General features: G+C 43.2%; 1 protein-coding gene across 1 annotated transcript in view; it reads left to right on the forward strand.

Moving 5' to 3' along the window:
• Positions 1-216: 216 nt before the first annotated feature.
• The window catches only part of MYH15 (myosin heavy chain 15), a 156,056-nt gene continuing 135,355 nt past the window's right edge, over positions 217-20,917 (forward strand). Inside the window, 8 exon segments of the mRNA XM_032344388.1 lie at positions 217-289; positions 5,045-5,167; positions 10,562-10,668; positions 16,268-16,411; positions 18,078-18,180; positions 18,183-18,233; positions 18,880-18,907; positions 20,208-20,301. Coding sequence (XP_032200279.1) covers positions 217-289; positions 5,045-5,167; positions 10,562-10,668; positions 16,268-16,411; positions 18,078-18,180; positions 18,183-18,233; positions 18,880-18,907; positions 20,208-20,301 — 723 coding nt within the window.

Here is a 20,917-nt window from a genome sequence, read left to right on the forward strand (position 1 = left end):
AAAGCTTGTGGTTCGTGCCTGTTAGATGAAGGCAGGCACTTCTCAGAGCAGAGTGTGGGCTCAGCAGGCACTCCAAACTGTCTGCTAAAAGGGGATAAGATTTGATCATTACAGAATCAACAGAACTTGGTGATCAATTGAATGCGTGCATGAGAGAAAAGGAGAAATGGGAGATGACTCCTAGGGCTCTTCATTGGTGGACAACAAGGGTCCAAGATGTTAACCCTTCCATTGGGAACCCCCGAAGCAGAGGACGAGGAGGGAGTGAAGGAGTCTCTAGAAGAACCGTGTGAGGAAAAGGTCTCTCATGTTCAGAATAACATAACCCGTCAGGGGTTTTAGTGGTGAGCTGGGACTCATGGCTCTATAAGCTCCCTTCTTCTCCTGGCTGCCGCAGTCCCCCGGGGCTCCTACATTCTGACCTCTGTGCAGGACTAGCATCACCCACCCTTGGGTGCAAAGACTTTTCTCTACAAATTGCTTGAAGTGTAGACATAAGTAAGATAGAAGAAAACCGGGGCACCTGGGTGGCTCAGTGGGTTAAGCCTCTGCCTTTGGCTCAGGTCATAATCTCAGGGTCCTGGGATCAAGCCCCGCATCAGGCTCTCTGTTCAGCAAGGGGCCTGCTTCTCCATCTCTCTCTCTGCCTGCCTCTCTGCCTGCTTGTGATCTCTGTCTGTCAAATAAATAAAATCTCTAAAAAAAATTAATAAAGTAGGGTGACCAACTTATCCCAGCTTGTCTGGGGTTCTTCCAGAATCCTAGTTCGAAGCTGGTTTGAGCACTGAAAAGTCCCAGGTCCTGGGAAATGCTTCAGTCCCTAGCCAACCAGTTGGTCCCCCAGGCAGGCCTTGCACATGACAGGCAGGCATTAACTTACTTTGCATCAAATAGAAGTTAAATTTTGACTAACATGATTCTTTCCAGACTAAGGTGAAAAGCTCTTATCTCACCTTTCCATTCCATTCAAGGCATCCCCACTCCTTGTCTTTACCTTGTGAACTGGGTAACTGAGATACATTGAACACAGGAACTTGTACCATAGAATGCAAATATGACAATGGTGGTTTACACGGCATTTAGATTCCAAAAAAAATAAATGCCAGAACAGAACAGGAGGAATTATTTGGTTGTGTGTGGCAAACTGAATGACAACACACATGAGTATCTAAGGCCTCTCTCTGGGTCCAACTTTCTGATAGTAATATTCTCTGAGATCCTTGGGAATAATGGATACAGATCATCAGGGTTGGTAGTTATTGAAAAGGTATACTGTTATTGCCAGTTAATAAATGTCATTCTAAGTCCTCTGTTTCCTTATAAGGGGGTGTCCATATGTCCCTATTTGCTTGGGGCAGTTTTAGATTATATCTGTTGCCCAAGTTTAATTATTAAAATTAATATTTTATTATTACTATCTAGTAATTTATTATTACTAATTATTACTATGTCCTGGTATAAAAAATATACTTATAGGTTTGGGGTAATAGATAATATGGTCACCATAGTTACGAGCATAGCTATGTGACTCCCAGAGCCCCGTCTTTCCAGTACAAATTGACAAACCAAACTCTGGGAGCCCAAGTGTGAAGAATTCACAGCAATGTGCAGATAACCCTTGTGCCTGACCTCTTCCCCTTCTCCCCAACATCCCATCTTCTCTCTCCTGCTTCCTATAGATATTTACTAGCAGATAAAAATCACAATAAGTCTCAGCATCTTTTGACAAAAATGCACCTAAATGTGAGTCTCAGATTTAATTTCCTCTCCATATGTAGATTAACTTCTCCTTCTGAAAGAGCTACCTTTAATTCTGTGTTTCTCTATCATAATTAAAACACACCGTTTATTTTGCTAGTAAGGTTAATTTGTTTACTTCTTGTGGGAGTTTGGGCTCTTTCATTTTCTATTTTAAGGTGTTCATATGACTGGACTGTGATAAGTATGTTATTCTACAAAGTTCTGAAGCCATAGGAGCAACTTGAAACTGAAGGGACCCAGAGGACAGCTGGGACATTGAGTTAACGGATGCAGGAGGCCAAGGGGGAAGGACGCTTCTACCTCCCTTTGCTGGGGGGAGGAGGGGTCATCTCCTGGACTCACTTTCCTGCCTCCCAACAGTTGCCATGTCTTCTGTACTCTTGGTCCATGAAGTGTCCTCCTCTCTAGAGCGGCTTCTGACACGCTCCGTTCCTTGCAGACCTTTAACTATGCTAAGCGGTCCAGACTAGAAAAGAGACTTACCCAGCTGTGTGCTCTGTCTTGATGTGATCTTTTTATCCTTGGATGTTATAATAAGAACTACTTTTTTAAAAACTCTGTTATTATGAAAACGCACACACATGCCACAAATTAAAATAGATCAGAAAGCTAGGAAGGGAAAGGTAACTGTCTCTTTACCCACCCACAGCCTGTTCCTACTCCCAGATAGATACCTGTTCTTTAGGTATCGTTTCAGGAAGTGCACACACACACACACACACACACACACACACACAGTTTATGGAGATCGTCTACATCCAAAATATGCTTCCTGAGCTCTTCTTTCTACTGAGCGCAAGCCACCAGGAAGCCACACGGAGTGAGGGTGGGAAGATTCAGTCCAATTTCCTCACAAATACCGACTCGCAACTTGTCTCCCTGACTACGGCTTCTCCCTGTTCCAACCCACCCTGAATACGCTGCCAGAGACATTTTCCTAAAATCCTGCTTCCCTCACATTCTCACCCTGTCTGTGATGTTTCCTGTAGTATATTCCTAAATTTCTCTGCCTGGCTTTCTAAGCTGTCCTTTATCTTGCTCCCTTCTGCCCATCCCAACGTTGATTATTATCATTACATACCCTGAACCGGAACCCTTACCGGCGGAGAGGTCGGTTTTGCTTTTTTCTCCTGGGACGTGTCACCACCCTTGGTCCCATTTCTGGGCTTTTGCTCATTGCTTCCCCTGCATACTTATCTTCTGTCTACTTCAGGAATTGTCGCCATAGATTAGGATTAGTCCTTGTGTTGTGTTGGGGAGGAAATTGAACCTAGGGTGAGTTAAGTGATTTCTTACAAGTCACATGCTTATTTTCTGGCAGAGATAGAACTAAGTTGTTAGCCTTTGCTGTAAACAACACTCCTTAGATCCTAGAGGTGTTACCCCTGGACACACCCAAACCACCACAAAGAAATGTAGGGGCGCCTGGATGGCTCAGTCAATTGAGCCTCTGGGTCTTGATCTGGGGCTCCCGGGTTGGAGCCCCGCCTCAGGCTCCCTGCTCACTGGGAAGTCTGCTTCACCTTCTCCCTCTGCCACTCCCCCTGCTTGGGCTCACTCTCTGTTTCTGAAGTAAAAAAATACCTTTAAAAAAAAAAGAGAGAGAGTAACTTAAGGGCAATGAAATCCATTATTTTATTGGGTTTGTTTGTTGCCACCTGTATGCGAAATAGAAAGCGATTCGTTTCTTCTGGAGAAGGGTAGACCATGGTGCTAATCAGTCCTCAACAGCAGCACCAGAGCTGAGCAACCTTGGTACGTCCTTCTCTACCTTCTCATCTGTGAAATGGGGCACATAATTCTTGCCATGCAACCTGGAGCGGAGAGGAAAAAGCCCAAGATTTTTTGTCCAATTAGAGAGAATAACCTCTTATTTTGGATCACGAGAGCCCAGATTGCATTTCTTCTCCTTGTTGTCAAATGTCAAGTGTGAAGATCAAAGATAAAATAAGTCAAGTGTTTGGTGCAGAGTAGAAGACACCATGAATTTAGACCTGATGATTTGCCTGGACTTCGGCCCCTCCAAGACCCACAGCTGCTTCGCCTGAATTGATGAACTCCTCCATCCATACCTGCTCATTGCCTTCAACACACAGCCTGCTTCCCACCTCCAACCCGTGCTTCATGCTGCTTCCAGAACATCCCTTGGCCAGTAGTTGCACATCCTGTCCACTCCCAGACCCCCATCTCTGCGGGATAAATACTTACACTTTCACTTCTGTACTCTCTCATGCTGAACATTAGTCTGAAAGACTTCCCCCCTTTTGTCACCACACTCCAGCCACAGTGCTCACTCGACCTGGATGCTCCTAGATCCCTGCAAGCCCTTCCTCCACTCCTATCAAGCTACCTGGAGTTCACAACTGGATGTTTCTCAGTCTGGCCCATTCTACCACCTGCCAAGGTCAGGACTGTGGTTCAGGGTTGCAGCATGACTTTCATGGGCCCAGGCTCTCTTGTCTTTGTTAGCTTCTTCCTTCACAGAAAGTATTAAAAACCAGATTTTAGGGGCGCCTGGGTGGCTCAGTGGGTTAAAGCCTCTGCCTTCGGCTCCGGTCATGATCCCAGGGTGCTGGGATCAAGCTCCACATTGGGCTCTCTGCTCAGCAGGGAGCTTGCTTCCCCTTCTCTCTCTCTACCTGCCTCTCTGCCTACTTGTAATCTCTCTCTCTCTCTGTCAAATAAATAAATAAAATCTTAAAAAAAGACCCACAGATTTTACAATGGTGTTGGCATCAAGACTAATTAACATTACACAGGATGGATTCATTATTATATATCACTAATATCATACTCATGTTTTATTCTGATATTTTTTTTAAAGATTTTATTCATTTATTTGACAGAGAGATCACAAGTAGGCAGAGAGGCAGGCAGAGAAAATGGGGGAAGCAGGCTCCCCATGGAGCAGAGTCTGATGTGGGGCTTGATCCCAGGATCCCGAGACCATGACCCGAGCCGAAGGCAGAGGCTTAACACACTGAGCCACCCAAGTGCCCCTTTATTCTGATTTTAAACAAAATTATTATTAAACTATCTTTGTGGGCCCCTGAAAGCATCAGCAATGCTAGTGCCTTCTGTGCCTAGCAGATACAGTAAGATGGTCTCAAGTCCAACTTGGTCATATGCTTGAGACATGTTGAGAGAGAAGACAGGTGGAGGCAGCTAAAAATTTAACCCTTTTGGGTGTGTGTCTAGTGAATAGCGTTATGGTGTCCCCATATCCAACGGTTCCTTTCTACACCTGTCTTCTACAGAGTGGATCCTTATGGCTCACTTTCAGGGCTAAGCCTGTTCTGGTGGATCACTCAAAGAAGGATGGATCTGTCAGAGCTTGGAGAGGCTACAGCCTTTCCCAGAAGAAGCCAGGCAGAGCTGCTTATGCTACAGGCCGGGGCCTTTGATGGTAAGACTTGGGGTGGATGGTAGCTTCCCTCCATTTTACCACCTCTGGGTGGTGGCTGAGATTTTTGATTGGTTGAGAAGAGCCTTCCATCCTGGAACCTAGCTTACATGTTGGGATGCATTCACCTGTATGAACCTTAGAAGAAGCAACTGAGAAATCACGTGGCCTGGTGGGGATGAGTCTGCAAGAAAGAGGAGGGCAGCTGGGGGCAGACCCGGGCCAAGCCCTGCTTACTTGTTTTCTCTTGGAGGAAGCATGGTGCCAGCATAGATACCCCTGGGAGTGACCCAGAAAAAGCCTTGCTCCGAAACCACTTAGTGTGGATGAATTCTATAGCACAGACAGGGGCCTGGAGCTTTGACTGTAGGTGGGGTTGGTCCACTCTAAGGAAGAAGAAAGGAAAAGCCTTGGTAAAGACAGGAGAAATAGAAGTCATCCGTGGCACTCTTCAGACTATTCTTTTTTTTTTTTTTTTTTAATTTTTTATTTTTTATAAACATATATTTTTATCCCCAGGGGTACAGGTCTGTGAATCACCAGGTTTACACACTTCACAGCACTCACCAAAGCACATACCCTCCCCAATGTCCATAATCCCACCCTCTTCTCCCAAACCCCCTCCCCCCAGCAACCCTCAGTTTGTTTTGTGAGATTAAGAGTCACTTATGGTTTGTCTCCCTCCCAATCCCATCTTGTTTCATTGATTCTTCTTCTACCCACTTAAGCCCCCATGTTGCATCACCACTTCCTCATATCAGGGAGATCGTATGATAGTTGTCTTTCTCTGCTTGACTTATTTCGCTAAGCATGATACGCTCTAGTTCCATCCATGTTGTTGCAAATGGCAAGATTTCATGTCTTTTGATGGCTGCATAGTATTCCATTCTGTATATATACCACATCTTCTTGATCCATTCATCTGTTGATGGACATCTAGGTTCTTTCCATAGTTTGGCTATTGTGGACATTGCTGCTATAAACATTCGCGTGCATGTGCCCCTTTGGATCACTACGTTTGTATCTTTAGGGTAAATACCCAGTAGTGCAATTGCTGGGTCATAGGGCAGTTCTATTTTCAACATTTTGAGGAACCTCCATGCTGTTTTCCAGAGTGGTTGCACCAGCTTGCATTCCCACCAACAGTGTAGGAGGGTTCCCCTTTCTCCGCATCCTCGCCAGCATCTGTCATTTCCTGACTTGTTGATTTTAGCCATTCTGACTGGTGGGAGGTGATTCTTCAGACTATTCTAATGATGGAACTTTGCCCTCTGACTATCTTCCAGGTCAGTAAGGTCGCACAGCCAACATGCAGCAAGAGAGCATTAGGAGACTTGCTCACCCTGAAGAATACTCTCCTGGTAGTTAAAGGCAAGGACAAAGGTTAATGAGGATTTACCCTCGAGATGAAGGCTGAGTTCTACATTAAAATCTCTAGATGGACAGTGTGATCTAGACTCAAGCCACCCACATATCTTGATCCCCAAATTATTCAAAAGTGCAACATAAATACTGACTTAGCGTTGTTCTAGTACTCAGAATTAGTCAACATGAGACCTCAATATGACCAATTAACAATTCAAGCCGGTTATGTAGGACATTATATTTCCATCATAGTCTAGTCCTGGATCCGTTCCCAGTTTCCAGTCATTGGATTTCATTACTATGACTGGATTTTAGAGTAGCTAATTATAATCCATCAAATCAAATACAATAACAGAACTCTCCCTGAGGTCAGATCTGGTCATGCAAAAGCTTATCACAGGTAGTCAGATAATGAAGGACAAGATCATAGCGGTACCAGTGAGAAAATAAAAATTAGGCCAAAGCATTAGAGATAATTGGATGATGCATTTAGTAGGAACAGCACTGTAAATAATTACATAAAATACAGCAATAATTTTTAATTATTATTATTATTTTTTTTTTCCAAACGGTTTTCCCCATAGAAAGGCAGTGACAGCAAAAACAAAGAGTAAGGAAAAGCTTCTCATCCCCTTAGCCTAGTAGACAATGCAGTTTGCTTTTTTGAACTCAGTCCAAAGGGAAGCAATGTGAATTAGAATACTTGGCAAGGCGTCTTGGGTTCAAATTCCCTGACCCAGATCCTCTCCATAGATGTAATCAGAGCAAATCACTGCCCTTTCTGAGCCCTGGCGTCCTCATCTGTCAAACAGGGTGATGACACTTGCTCTGCCTACCTTTCTCCACGGAGGCCCATTGCAACAATAAATGTGAAAACTAAACACCAAACATTATTACGTGTCCTGGGAAGGAAAACTAGAATTGCTGAATGTCAGGGAGGAAGTATGCTAGTAGAGATACACACAAAGCCCCATTCCCAAGCTAAATGATTTTTATGTTAGGACACATAAGCAATCTATTTCCAATAACTACCAAACTGAATGCAGTATTACTCCAATCTTGATCAAAAGTATAGAAAAAGAAAATGGAAAGAAACGCTTTAGATAGTGGCTATCTCTGTGTTGTTCATTATGGGTGATTTTTAAAAAACTTTTGTTTATTTACTTTTTTTAGTAATCTCTACATGCAACGTGGGGCTTGAATTTACAACCCCGAGATCAAGAGTCACATGCTTTTCTGACTGAGCTAGCTGGGTGTCCCAAGGATGATTTTTTTTTAAATTTTCTTTATATATTTCTCTAATTTTCATTTTTTCTCCAATATGCACGTGTTGCCCTTTTGGTTGTTGTTGTTGTTGCCTTTAGATTAGAAAAGATATCTAATCATCTAAAAATATGAAATCATAGTAGACAAACCTCCTGAGGTTACAGATGGGAAAATGGGGGCCCAAAGAGCTGAAGCCGTTGTTTTCTACCTTGTCACTAGCCGAGCCAGGACTAAAATCCAAGCAGCCCAACTCAGACCCATTGCTGTTTGCTCTTCCATCTCTGCAATTATTCATGAGTGCATGGCATGTACAAATTAAAATATGAGTTCCTTTAGTTTAGCTTCAAAAACATCCCTGTTAGGGACTGGGCCTCAGAGATAGGTAAGGGTTTCTAAAAATTCTCCACTACCACTTCCAGGGGCCATAAAAGTAGGTGCTAATCATGAGGCATGTGATGAACCTAATTCTTCAGAGAAAAATTGGAGGAAAAAATCCAAGCATATAAGGGAGAAGAAGCATGCTGTAATGGTAGAGCTCTGATTTAGGAGATGGGTGATCGAATTTCTAGAGTCATTATTCTAATGACTGCCACTAATTAGCTTTGGGACTATAGATAACTCTCTTAATCTCTTTTCTCAGGTTTTTTTCTTAAAAAAAAAAAAGTGGAAATCTTGCCAGCTAATATCCATGTTTCTTTCAAGTGATAACATTTGATTTAAAATACAGTGCATTTATTTACCTTAAACACACAAAATGTATGCAAAATAGGTACTTTTCAAAAACAAGCCTCTTTTCATAGACATAACACAAAGCAAAATCTGTTTTTTTATAAAAAGAGATCAAAATAATAAAAATAATGCAAAACCAGTACTTAAAATGCAAACGACAAGTAGAAGCAAATGCAAAAATCAGTTTGACAGGAATACAAAAATCTCTCCTGGCAGTTTGGGCAGGGGATTGGTTGTAATTCAGAGAACAGCAAAGGCTAGGACAGTAAGAAGGTAGTGTGCAACAAAATTCTTTGCAGAGACAAGCATGGTGGAAGGAAGGGTGAATGTTGCCCAACTTCACTACACAGTGTCTCCAAGTCCTATTGCCCACCTCTGGGGAGGCACATCTGGTAGGGGCAGCCTGTCCAGCACCAATGAGGGCTCCTAACTTTCGTGATTCTTGTGCTGGGGTGGTGGTGGAGATGGAGTGGGCATTACACACCCATGCTATCATTGCATAAGCTTTCATCATTTCCTCCCTAGGCATTGGTTCAGACTGTCCCTTCCCCCACCCTCCCCTCCCCTGCCTCCCCTCTCCTCTCTTCTCTCTCCTCTCTTCTGCCCTTTATCTACTTGCTGAGCTGTGACTTGGAACTTCCATAAAGTTCTGATAAGACTCGCTTTCCCTGCTGTGAAGTGTGTAAACCTGGCGATTCACAGACCTGTACCCCTGGGGATAAAAATATTTTATATGTTTATAAAAAAAATTTTTAAAAAAGGACTCACTTCCCCTTAAAAATAGGTTTCTTTTCTTTTTTCTTTTCAAGTGAGGGAGAGAGGGGGCAGGGAGGGGCAGAGATAGAGGGAGAGAGAGAATCTTGAGCAGGCGCCACACCCAGTGGGAGTATGACAGGGGGCTTGATCTAAGATCTCATGACTCCAAGGTCATGACCTGAGCAGAAATCAAGTGCCTGACGCTTAACCAGCTGAGCCACCCAGGTGTTCCTAATAGTAGGTTTTTTATTCATCTTCCCTGGCTCTCTGTCTCAGGTGGGAGAGAACCCAAGAATCATCTCAATGAGGCCCAGAGAAGCTGTCTCAGCTGTTAAAAAATATTTCACCCAAAGTTTCTTGGCTAATCACGTTGTGAAGGGCTGTTTTGCTTAGGGGCAAACAAAGTGAAGAGGCTGAGGACAGAAAAATGCTATGTGGGGGGGAAAATACAGAGCAGTTATGCTGTATGGCAAAAATAACCCATATTCTCTCTCCTCTCTCCCCTGCCCTGCCCCCATTCTACCATGGGTTTCTCATAGCAGGCTTTTATTCCAAAATTAAAACTAAGGTCTAGGGGTGCCTGGGTGGCTCAGTGGGTTAAGCCTCTGCCTTCAGCTCAGGTCATGATCTCGAGGTCCTGAGATAGAGCCCCACATCAGGTTCTTTGCTCAGCAGGGAGCCTGTTTCCCCCCCTCTCTCTGCCTGCCTCTCTGCCTACTTGTGATCTCTGTCAAATAAATAAGTTAAATCTAAAAAAACAAAACAAAACAAAAAACAAACAAACAAAAAACACAACTAAGTTCTAAAGAAACCTTGAAAGACAGACTTGATCACTAAACTAATTTTCACTTAGTTGTAACCAGACATTTCTGAGTGAAGTATTCTGGAGGGGAGCTGGGTGGGGAGTGGGGAGGCTTGTTGGAGAGGGGTGGTTGAGGCACCAGGACAACCACCCAGGACCTGGGCTTATGAGAGGGAGGTAAGGGTTGGAGGTGGGAAGAGAGGCGTCTAAGGTGTGGGCCAGTACCTTTCTTATAGCAAAATGGTCTGTGATGTTCCTTGCCTCGTTCCCACGGAGTCAGTGTTTCTCGTTCCCACAGAGTCAGTGTGTCATCTTTGCAATGAGCTTTCGTGATTTTATCTAATGCTGCCCTTTCCTATATTGGTGACTCCAAGTCACCAGGCAAAATTAGCAGAAAGGAGATCATATCCATCAGTATGAAAGTGTCCAATGTATATTTTATACAGGTACTATGGTTATAATCCTCTTTTGCTTTGTAGAGAAGAAGAAATGCTGGATTCGTGATAGCAAGCACGGGTACGTTGAGGCTGAGGTTAAAGGGAGTGGAAATGATGGCAAAGCAATTGTCGAGACAACAGATGGAAAGGTACAGGAATCTTTGTTTCCTCTCTGGGATAACTACATTCTCTATTTAATCAAATGATTAAATATGTCCTTTCTCTGATAGCTTAATTAAAAACCTGGTGTAGAAGATACAATGATAGATACACTTTTGGAAATGTCACACATCTTTGAGAAGCCCCTCCACTTCCTATCAAAGATTAAACAACACTGACTAAATCAGAGTAACACAATTATCTGTGGTAAAGATCACTGACTCTAGAACTTACAGTTTCTGCATCTTCCACCACCATTTCAAGTTTTGTTGTTTTTTTTAAAGGTGTCCCTTGCAGTGAATAGTGACCTAAAGGACTCTGAAGCAAGTTGTGTTTGGATGAAGAAAGAGGGATAATTTGGGGTGCCTGGAGCCATGCAGGTGGCCCTGTCAGTTAAGCATCCAACTCTTCATTCCGGCTCAAGTCACCATCTCAGGGTCATGGGATCAAGCCCCAGAGCTCTGTACTCAGCTGCAAGTCTGCTTGAGATTCTCTCTCCCTCTCCCTTGTCTTCCCCCTGCTCATGTTCTCTCTTGCTCAGATAAATAAATCTTTAAAAAAAAAGAAAAGAAAAGAAAGAGGGATAATTTGACTAAGAATAGCTCAGTTCCAGAGAAGCCAAGGGATGGGGGATGGTCAGAAATGCCAAATGTTAGAGAAAAAGATGAAGGTCTTGGAGAAGGCCACAGCTTTTCAGAATTAGGAGCTCACTTACGACCTTTGAAAGAGGTTTAGGGCAAGCGTGGAGTGCAAGCTCTGAAAGGGGTCGTGGAGGGCACGTGAAGTAAGGCTGGAATGGCCTGCCACCTCTTCTTCCTGTCCCCCCCGGGCACCTGGGGCAGCAGGGTAACACCAGGCAGACAGTCCACCCACGGGACCCTCCCCTAAGTCACTGACCTCAGGTTGCCTGCCAGCCCCGTGATGCTGAGCTGGGCCGTATTTCTGGCCTGACTCGGATGAACAGTTCCCGGTAGATTATAGAGATGATTCCCTGCCCATATTCACGTCTCTGATCCCCCTCTGGTTGCATCTCAGTGCCAGAGAAAACACATAGAATCATTACCTAGAAGCTTTGTCTTTTTCACACCCGTATCTTCATATTTGGACAATTTATAATCTAAAGCATTGTCCTTTGCGTTGTAAAGCTCTGGAGGCCACTTAGGATTTACCACTTACAGTGTCTTACTATGCCTCTTTGACAGTATCTGGACATGAAAAAAAAATCCCCAATTAAGTAGATTTTATGTAACTAATGGAATTAAGAGAAGAACTTGGGCCTTATTAGCAGGAACTTACCCAGGTAGGCAAGAAAAATTCAGAATGTTCTAAAGAAGGACAGAGATGGGCCCTAAAGTTAGCCTTGGGACCATCTCTTATGAAAAGAGAGAAAGCAGATGTCAATGTCTCTTTTCCATCATTGTTTATGCCAACTTTTTAAAACAACATTATTGAGCTATAATTTACATACCATACAGTTCACCTCTTTAAAGTGTGCAATTCCATAGTTTTTGTGGTGTTTAAATGTGGTGTCTGTCTGATTGGCTGGGGAACCCCAAATGTGGGGCAGCAATCAGGTGGAAGCAGGTGGTGTGGGTGGTGGCAAGAATTCACCTGAGGCAGGGCAAAGAAGGTAGGATTTTATTGACTATAAAGCAAGGGAGCAGCAGGCAAGACAGAAGCGAGGCTGTCTGCAGAGGCAGGGGATAGGGGCTGTTTTTAAAGAGGGAAGGTGAGGAGAAGTAGCCCATGAGTCAGTTAGGGCCTCTGGATATCATGAGGAAGGTCCCCTGATGGGCCGGTATGTATCCATTCAGGGGGTCGCTGTGGGCCCTTTCTATAGTCTGTCGCTCAAGCCTGTTTGCCAAAAAGTGGCCTTTATAGTTTTTAGTATATTTAGAGAATTATACAATCATCACTGCCATTAATTTTTAGAATATTTTCATGATCCCAAAAAGAAATCTTATACCCATTAGCAGTCACCCCTTCTCTCCCCTCTGACCTAGGTTATTTCTCTCTAGATTTGCCTATTCTGGCATTTCAGATAAATGGGATCATACAACATATGGCCTTTTGTTTCAGGCTTCTTTCACTTAGTATAATGTTTTCAGGCTCATTCGTGTTATAGCATGTATCAGTACTTTACTGCTTTGTATAGCTGAATAATATGCCACAGTGTTGGATAAACCATATTTGTTGGGAGACATTTGGATTGTTTGCAGGTTTTGGCTATTAGGAGTAATGCTCCATGAAGACGCATGTGTAAGTTTCTGGGTAGGTGTATTAACTTCTCTGGGGTATGTTCCTAGTAGAATTGTTGGGTCTTTCGGTAACTTCTGTGTCTGGCATTACAAGAACTGCCAAAATGTCTTCCAAAATGGCTGCATCACTTTACATTCCTGCCAACAGTATAAAAGGGCTATAATTTCTCTATCTCCTCACCAATGCATTTTACTGTCTTTTATTTTTTTTTTAAAGATTTTATTTATTTATTTGACAGAAAGAAATCACAAGTAGATGGAGAAGCAGGCAGAGAGAGAGAGAGGGAAGCAGGCTCCCTGCTGAGCAGAGAGCCCGATGCGGGACTCGATCCCAGGACCCCGAGATCATGACCTGAGCCGAAGGCAGCGGCTTAACCCACTGAGCCACCCAGGCGCCCCACTGTCTTTTAGATGATAACCGTTCAAATGGGTTTAAAGTTGCATTTTATTTATTTATTTTTAATATATTTTTTAAAATTTTATTTATTTATTTATTTGGCAAAGACACAGCAAGAGAGGGAACCCAAGCAGGGGGAGAGAGAGAGGGAGAAGCAGGCTTCTTATTGAGCAGGGAGCCTGATGTGGAGCTCAATGCCATGACCCTGGGATCATGACCTGAGCTGAAGGCAGATGCTTAATGACTGAGCCACCCAGTGGCATTTTATTTTATTTTTTAAAAAGATTTTGTTTATTTATTTGACATATAGAGATCCCAAGTAGGCAGAGAGGCAGGCAGAGAGAGAGAGGAGGAAGCAGGCTTCCTGTGGAGCAGAGAGCCTGATGTGGAGCTTGATCCCAGGACCCTGGGATTATGACCCCAGCCGAAGGCAGAGGCTTTAACCGGCTGAGCCACCCAGGTGCCCCTAAAGTGCTTTTTATTTTATTTTTTTTTTATTTATTTTTTCTTTTAAAGATTTTATTTATTTATTTGACAGAGAGAGATCATAAGCAGGCGGAGAGGCAGGCAGAGAGGGAGATAGAGGGAAGCAGGCTCCCTGCCGAGCAGAGAGCCCGATGCGGGACTCGATCCCAGGATCCTGAGATCATGACCTGAGCCGAAGGCAGCGGCTTAATCCACTGAGCCACCCAGGCGCCCCCTAAAGTGCTTTTTAATGTGATTTTTATTTGTATTTCCCTAATGAATGATATCATGCATCTTTTCACATGCTTACTGACCATTTGTGTATCTTCAGAGAAATGTCTAATCAAACCCTTTATGCATTTTTTAATTGGCTTATTGGTTTATTTGTTATATTTTAAAAGTTATTTATATATTCTGGATACAAGTCCCTTATCAGATATATGATTTGCAAAGATTTTCTCTGTGTCTTTTCACTTTTTTTTTTTTTAAAGATTTAATTTATTTGAAAGAGAGAGAGGTAGAATGCATGCTAGAGAGTGAGCAGGAGCCAGGGTCAAGAGGAGAGGGGGAGGGAGAAGCAGGACAGGGAGCCTGACATGTGGGGCTCAATCCCAGGACCCTGAGATCACGACTTGAGTTGAAGGTCAATGCCTCATTGACTGAGTCACCCAGGTGTCCCATCTTTTCACTTTCTTAATGGAATCCAACCCTATTTTATTAGGTCTCCAAATGAGAGGCTTTCTTATCTAAGCCCATGTTCCCAAACTGCTGTCTTTTCAGCAGTATTTAAGGTGATTTATAAATATCTTATGGCTAGACTTATGGTCTAGAATCATAGAAGAAAAGCATGAAAGCCATAATATAATGATGCAGAAAGAAGAATCTGAAGGGGTTTGCTTTGTTCTGTTTGTCCTTCCACTATGTAATGATGGTCCCATTCCTTCGCCTCACCCTGTAACTCCCCAGCTCTGGGCTTCCTCCTCCTGACCTTAGAAGTAACAACACTTTCAATCACCGCCAGAACAGTCTTTGAAATGTTAACAGAGACCATGAAGCCAGTGGGCGTAGAGTAATACTTATGGAAGAAAGTAGGCAATGAAAGAAGAGAGAAAAACAGAATCAAAGCGAAGGGGAGGTATTTAAAGACAGAAGAGACCCGATTAAGTTCTATATAAAAGGAGTCCTTGACATGTGGAAATTAAAGGGACTCCAAAGAAAACTGACTACCATTGGAGCAATGATAAAGTAGATTGTGCGTAGGAATGTGATCAAGAATATGGAGAATGTGGGGACACCTGGGTGGCTCAGTTGGTTAAGCATCTGACTCTCCATTTCAGCTCAGGTCACGATCTCAGGGTTGTGAGCTTGAGTCCTGCCACAAGTTCTGTGCTGACTGTGAAGCCTGCTTGGGATTCTCCCTCTCCCTCTGCCCCCACTCACTCTCTCTCAAAATAAATAAATAAGGGGCACCTGGGTGGCTCAGTGGGTTAAAACCTCTGCCTTTGGCTCAGGTCAAGATCCCAGGGTCCTGGGATCGAGCCCCGTATTGGGTTCTTTGCTTGGTGGGGAGCCTGCTTGCCCCCTGCTCCCCACCCCCGCCTCTGATTACTTGTGGTCTCTGTCTGTCAAATAAATAAATAAAATCTTAAGAATAAATAAATAAATAAAACAAAACATAGATAATGTGCGAGTTTTGGAAGAAGCCATCATGAACTGGGATGAAATGGAGCCATCAGTTGATACCGATGTTTAGTAAACAAGGAAAAGGTGTGAGGAAACTTGGAGAATAACTAAACAACTATTTGGTAGCAATGCATCCATATTAATCAAGAGATCAATATTTATTGAGTACCTACCATGTCCATCACATTATAATAGATGCTTTAGTAACTATAAAAGAAAACCCCATCCAAACTCCTTCAGGTGTTTATAATCAAACTAAGAAATAGTCTGACATTGTTAATTATTGAAACATACACAAAAGCTTGTGTCAAGACAGTATGGGTTGTTTACACGGTAAAGGATTTTTTAAAATGAGCTAAGGGAGTTGGAGAAGGATTGAGGAAGAGGGTAGGTCTGGAAAAAGTCTGGAAGGATTTGTCTGCCTCCTTGATCCTTCACTCCATATTCCTTCTTCTAAACCTCCTAAGCAGCAAGAGAGATGCCAAACTGTATACCATATGGTGTGTGTGCCCTCAGAGGCAACCAGGGTCAGTGAGGAGCCTCAGGACTAGAGCTCTGCAAGGCAGAACATTTTGATTCAAGAAAAACATTTTAAAATTTCATCTTCAGGCAAGGTGCGATCATGGGCAGGGGAAACACCTGTTTCATTAGGACTACTTAAACTTCTGGCCCCATCCTCTCATGAGGCCTCCTTTTCTTGAATCTTTGAAGAGTCTTTCCAGTGCATGACAAAATGCAGGAACATAAAATAAGGAAACACATATTCTATTTATCTCCTCTCTGCAGAGTCTGAGTGTCAAGGAGGATGAAATCCAGCAGATGAATCCCCCATAGTTTGAAATGATTGAAGACCTAGCAGTGCTGACTCATCTCAATGAGGCATCTGTGCTGCGCACCCTGAAGCGGCGCCATGACCATTGGATGATCTGTGTATGTGCATAGGCTTTACTGCTGAGGGGGCACGCTGGCACTCACACTGGCAATGTCTCAGCCCTCTCTCAGATGATAGCTTTCTTGGAATCTAAGCAGACTCATGTGGGGATAGTCCTTGAGGAATGCCCACCAAGAAGGGACCTTGCCTTAACATTTCCCCCAATTTTATTTATTTTTTCTTTGTTTTTGTTTTTATTTTTGTTTTGTTTTTATTTATTTGACAGACAGAGATCACAAGTAGGCAGAGAGGCAGGCAGAGAGAGGGGAAGGGAAGCAGGCTCCCTGCTGAGCAGAGAGCCCCATGAGGGGCTCGATTCCAGAACCCTGGGATCATGACCTGAGCCGAAGACAGAGGCTTTAACCCACTGAGCCACCCAGGCGCCACTGCCCCCACTTTTATTTTGTCAACATCCATAGCCCGCCCCTAAGTTGTCAAGCTAAAATAAAGTCATGAGGTTTGGAGGCTGATAGATCGGTGTCCAAATGCTAGTTTTGTCCCTGATTAGTTGTTAATTTTCTGCAGTCACCTTATCTGTAAAGTGAGGTAAGACAGCTTGGCTCTCCAAGGCAGCTTGGAGGATGAAATCAGAGAGTGTAAAGAAGTCAGTGCAGTGCCTGTCACCCTGTTCATGCTCTGGAGAAGGAGTTACTGTTTTCATCACCATTACACTGGTGATGTTTGCTTAGATTCTTTGATTTACTCAGATCCTATTCAGCAGCAGCCCTCAGTAGATTGGGCCAAAATGGTAGCATTTGGGCTGCATTGCTATCGAAGCCACGACATGTAGCCAACTTGCCCCTTGGCACTCTGATTTATATGATTATATTAGTTTCCCTTGGATGCTGTAACAAAATTCCCACAGACCAGTTGGCTTAACAAGAGAAGTTTATTCAATCACAGTTCTAGAAGCCAGAAATCTAAAATCAAATCAAATCAGCAGGGTCATACTCCTTCTGGAGTCCATAGTGGAGAATCCTTACCCCTCGCAGCTTCTAGTGGCTGCTGGCATTCCTCGTGGTTGTACTGCTCCAGTCTCTGCCTCTGCCTTCACATCCCTTTCCCTTCTGGGTGTCCATATTTTCTCCTCTCTGTGTGTCTTATAAAGACACCAGCCATTGGATTTAAGGTCCACCCACATATCATCTTGAGATCCTTAACTTAATTATACTTGCAAAGATCCTTTTCCCAAAAAAGTTTGTATTCACAGGTTTCGGGGATTAGAACCTGAACGTGTCTTTTTGGGGGGAGCCACAATTCAACCATTACAGTGACTGAATGACCCAAATGAGCTATTCCCTCTCATTGCCTTAAAAGTCAGGTTCCTAATCTTGCTGAAACACAAGCCACCTTCTGGCCTCAAATGCCCGATAACTCCCCAGCCTGCTGTTGGCGTCCTCCCTGTCTTCAAAAGGCGTGTGTGTCAGACATGTTAGTAGTTAGCGGGTCTCCCCGGGGAGAGGTAACCCCGGGCCCCGCGGCTCCTCTAACCTGGTTCTGTCTCTTCCCGTTAGAGTCCCCTCTCTGTGAGAATCTGAAAGCTCTCCTCTTTTTAGCTCCTTTATGAGTAAATATTTCAGCAAATGTTATCTGGCAGTGAGAGAGCTGACAGACCTGGAAGTATTTCTAACCTGTTTTCTGAAATCTCCTCTGATTTTTCCTCAGACATATTCAGGTCTCTTCTGTGTGAGCATAAACCCTTACAAGTGGCTCCCAGTGTATCAGAAAGAAGTCGTGGCTGCCTACAAAGAGAAGAGGCGATCAGAAGCTCCCCTCACATCTTCGCTGTGGCCGATAATGCCTTTCAGGATATGCTTCACAGTAAGTGGCTGCCCTACAAAATGAAAGGTAAAAATATCTGATCTACTTTCTTCTCCATGTCACTAAGAGGCAGGAAGGCATTGTGAGCAGAGCGTGGCCTTTACAGTTACCTAATCACTTGAAGCCTCCATTTCTTTGGGATAAAACATGGGCAAAATAGAGCCTGCCTCCTAGGGTTCTGGAGATGATTAGCTCACACGTCAAATTAAGTGAGATAATGCATTGAAAGTGCTCAGCCCAGTGGCTGGCCCAGAGTAAGCCCCCTGTAGATGGCAGCTTTTATTACATCAAGCGCCTGCTAGAGTTTCTGGCACAAAGAAGTTTCTCTGTAGCTATTGTAACACCATGCTTCTTAAAAGGCTTAAAATGGCAAAAATGTCAACCATTAGTCAGTTATCATTTGTATTTGGAGCAAGGAAAATAGGTCTGAGATTTATATGTTCTTATGAGTGACATACATAGGGGCAAGGGGAAAAAAATCTCTTTTTACTCTGTACTCTTTAAATGGTATTTTTTTATCCAACTGAGAGCAAATCCTTTTCCTTGTGTCTGACTTCAAACCGCAACCAAGGAAATTTTGAATAAGTTTGCCAATACGTAGAAGCTCTGGCAGAAGAATGTTCTGACATTTTCTTTTCTTTTGTAGATCAGGAGAATCAGTCTGTACTTTTGACGTAAGTGTTTGCCTTGCCACCTCTTTCTGGCTAGCGGTGAGAGTTTCAACGGAAACAAATCTACATTTCACTGGGAATAAAACATAAATTCACTATCTTTGAATTGTTTGCTCTTTAGATACAGAATACATTCTAGGCAAGAATAAGATACTTAGGAGATTGTCATAACAATTTAGTCAGTGATTATTCCAGATATGGTATTAGGTAGGTTGTCCCCACCATCTTAGTAGATTTTTTAGAACTCATAGTGCACAAAGTGATCTTAGTCACCTTCTTGATGGAGAACTCCCTGTTGAAATAATCGTTTTCAAAGGTCTGTGGCCTGGCTAATTGGGCAGAGAGCCAGAAAGTTCAATGGGTATGACCAGGGAACAAATAACCTCCTGCCAGATTGGAGCAGACCAAGGTACCTTAAGTAGTAGGAACTAAAAGATGGTGACACTTGGAGCAGAAAAGGAGGGTAAAGACCAGTGATATTGTATTGTATCTACTTTTGCTGAGAAGAGCACTGGTTGACCAGATGAACGATCAGCATGGTGACAGGGGAAGGGGAGGGGAGGCTAAGATTCTAAAGGCAATGAAATGCTAAAGTTCTTGGTCTTCCTAAACAATGGTGTTGTCACCTCATGTGTTGGGCTCTCCATTGGCTTTAATCATCTCAAGAAGAAAAATAGTCTCAGAATCTTAGAGCTAGAAGGATAGTTAAGTGTTTAGGCCTTGCAGAGAGGATTGACTATTTCTGGAGTTTCATGGAGATAAAGGCAGGCCTTGATCCTATGATGCTTTGGGTGATAAGGCTAGCACCACTGCATTCTTCCCACATCACAAAGTTAACTGGTTATCAAAGGTAAAAGGGAACTCTAAAACCCAGCTGCCTGGTAGATTGATTGGTAAGCCCTCTTCTCAGGGAGAAGGTTGGACCTAGCCATGTGGTAGCCTTAATATGTGAAAATCCCTGCAACAGCTGGTAAAGAGGAGACCTGTCTTTAATTAATAGAGAAGCTCCTCAGGTTTTTGTTAACCAGACCATGAAGAACAGGCTTCCAGTTTTTATAAAATCTTTAATCTTTCTGTGCTGGGTTTTGATGTTTGTTCATGCTGTTTCTCCAGCCTGAGATAGTTCTTCCCCTTCTCCCAATTGATTAAATATCTACATCTCTTTCGTCGAGTTTCCTCTCCAGTTCCATTTTTCCATACATTTTTTCCTTCTTGTCTTAGCCTATATGGTTAAAATGATTTAACTTTTCACTATATTTATAATCCAAACCAGTTAACTGTATCATTGAATTTCTCATCGCAGAGGAGAATCTGGTGCTGGAAAGACTGTGAGCACCAAACACAATATCCAGTATTTTGCCACCATAGCAACCATGGGTGAATCTAGGGAAAAGCTGGTAAGTGCTCATATATCTTGGCAGGAAAGGTGAGGTAGTCTTACCCTGATCATGGAGGCTCTGCCTTGACCACTTTTGGGGGAGAAAAGAGGAGACAAGAGCCATAGAGCAATTAGAAAATTATAGAAAAGGGTTTTTTCCCCCCATCTTTGCCTCTTGAGAGGATCACCAAGTGCTTCAAACCAATAACCCCCAAACATGAAATCACCTAATTTGTTTCAGATTTGCTTCAAGGGCTATTTAGGCTGATCTTTGTTGATTGTACCCTCTGAGAATTACACTTAAGATCCAAGCCATCTTCCCTAAAGGCTAGAGTCATCAATGCCCTGAATGGCCAGTTTTGATATTTCTGAATCCCTTTAGCTACTGTGAGATGTCAGACTTCCACAGATAAGTACCAGTAGAAGTCTCCTTCCTTTACCACTAACTCCTGGATCAAATCCCAAATGATGCACATTACCTCAATGTTAATCACATTCCAGGTTCTACTTATCTTCCCTCTCTATTTAATTACTTTTATCTTTGGTGATTTTTAATTTAGCTTACTTTGTTTAGCTTCATTAACAGGTTGATGGGTTTTATAATAATTCGAGAGTAACTAGACCATGAGAATTGG

This window comes from Mustela erminea, chromosome 1 (assembly GCF_009829155.1).
Source record: "Mustela erminea isolate mMusErm1 chromosome 1, mMusErm1.Pri, whole genome shotgun sequence".
In the NCBI taxonomy this organism is placed as follows: Eukaryota; Metazoa; Chordata; class Mammalia; order Carnivora; family Mustelidae; genus Mustela; species Mustela erminea.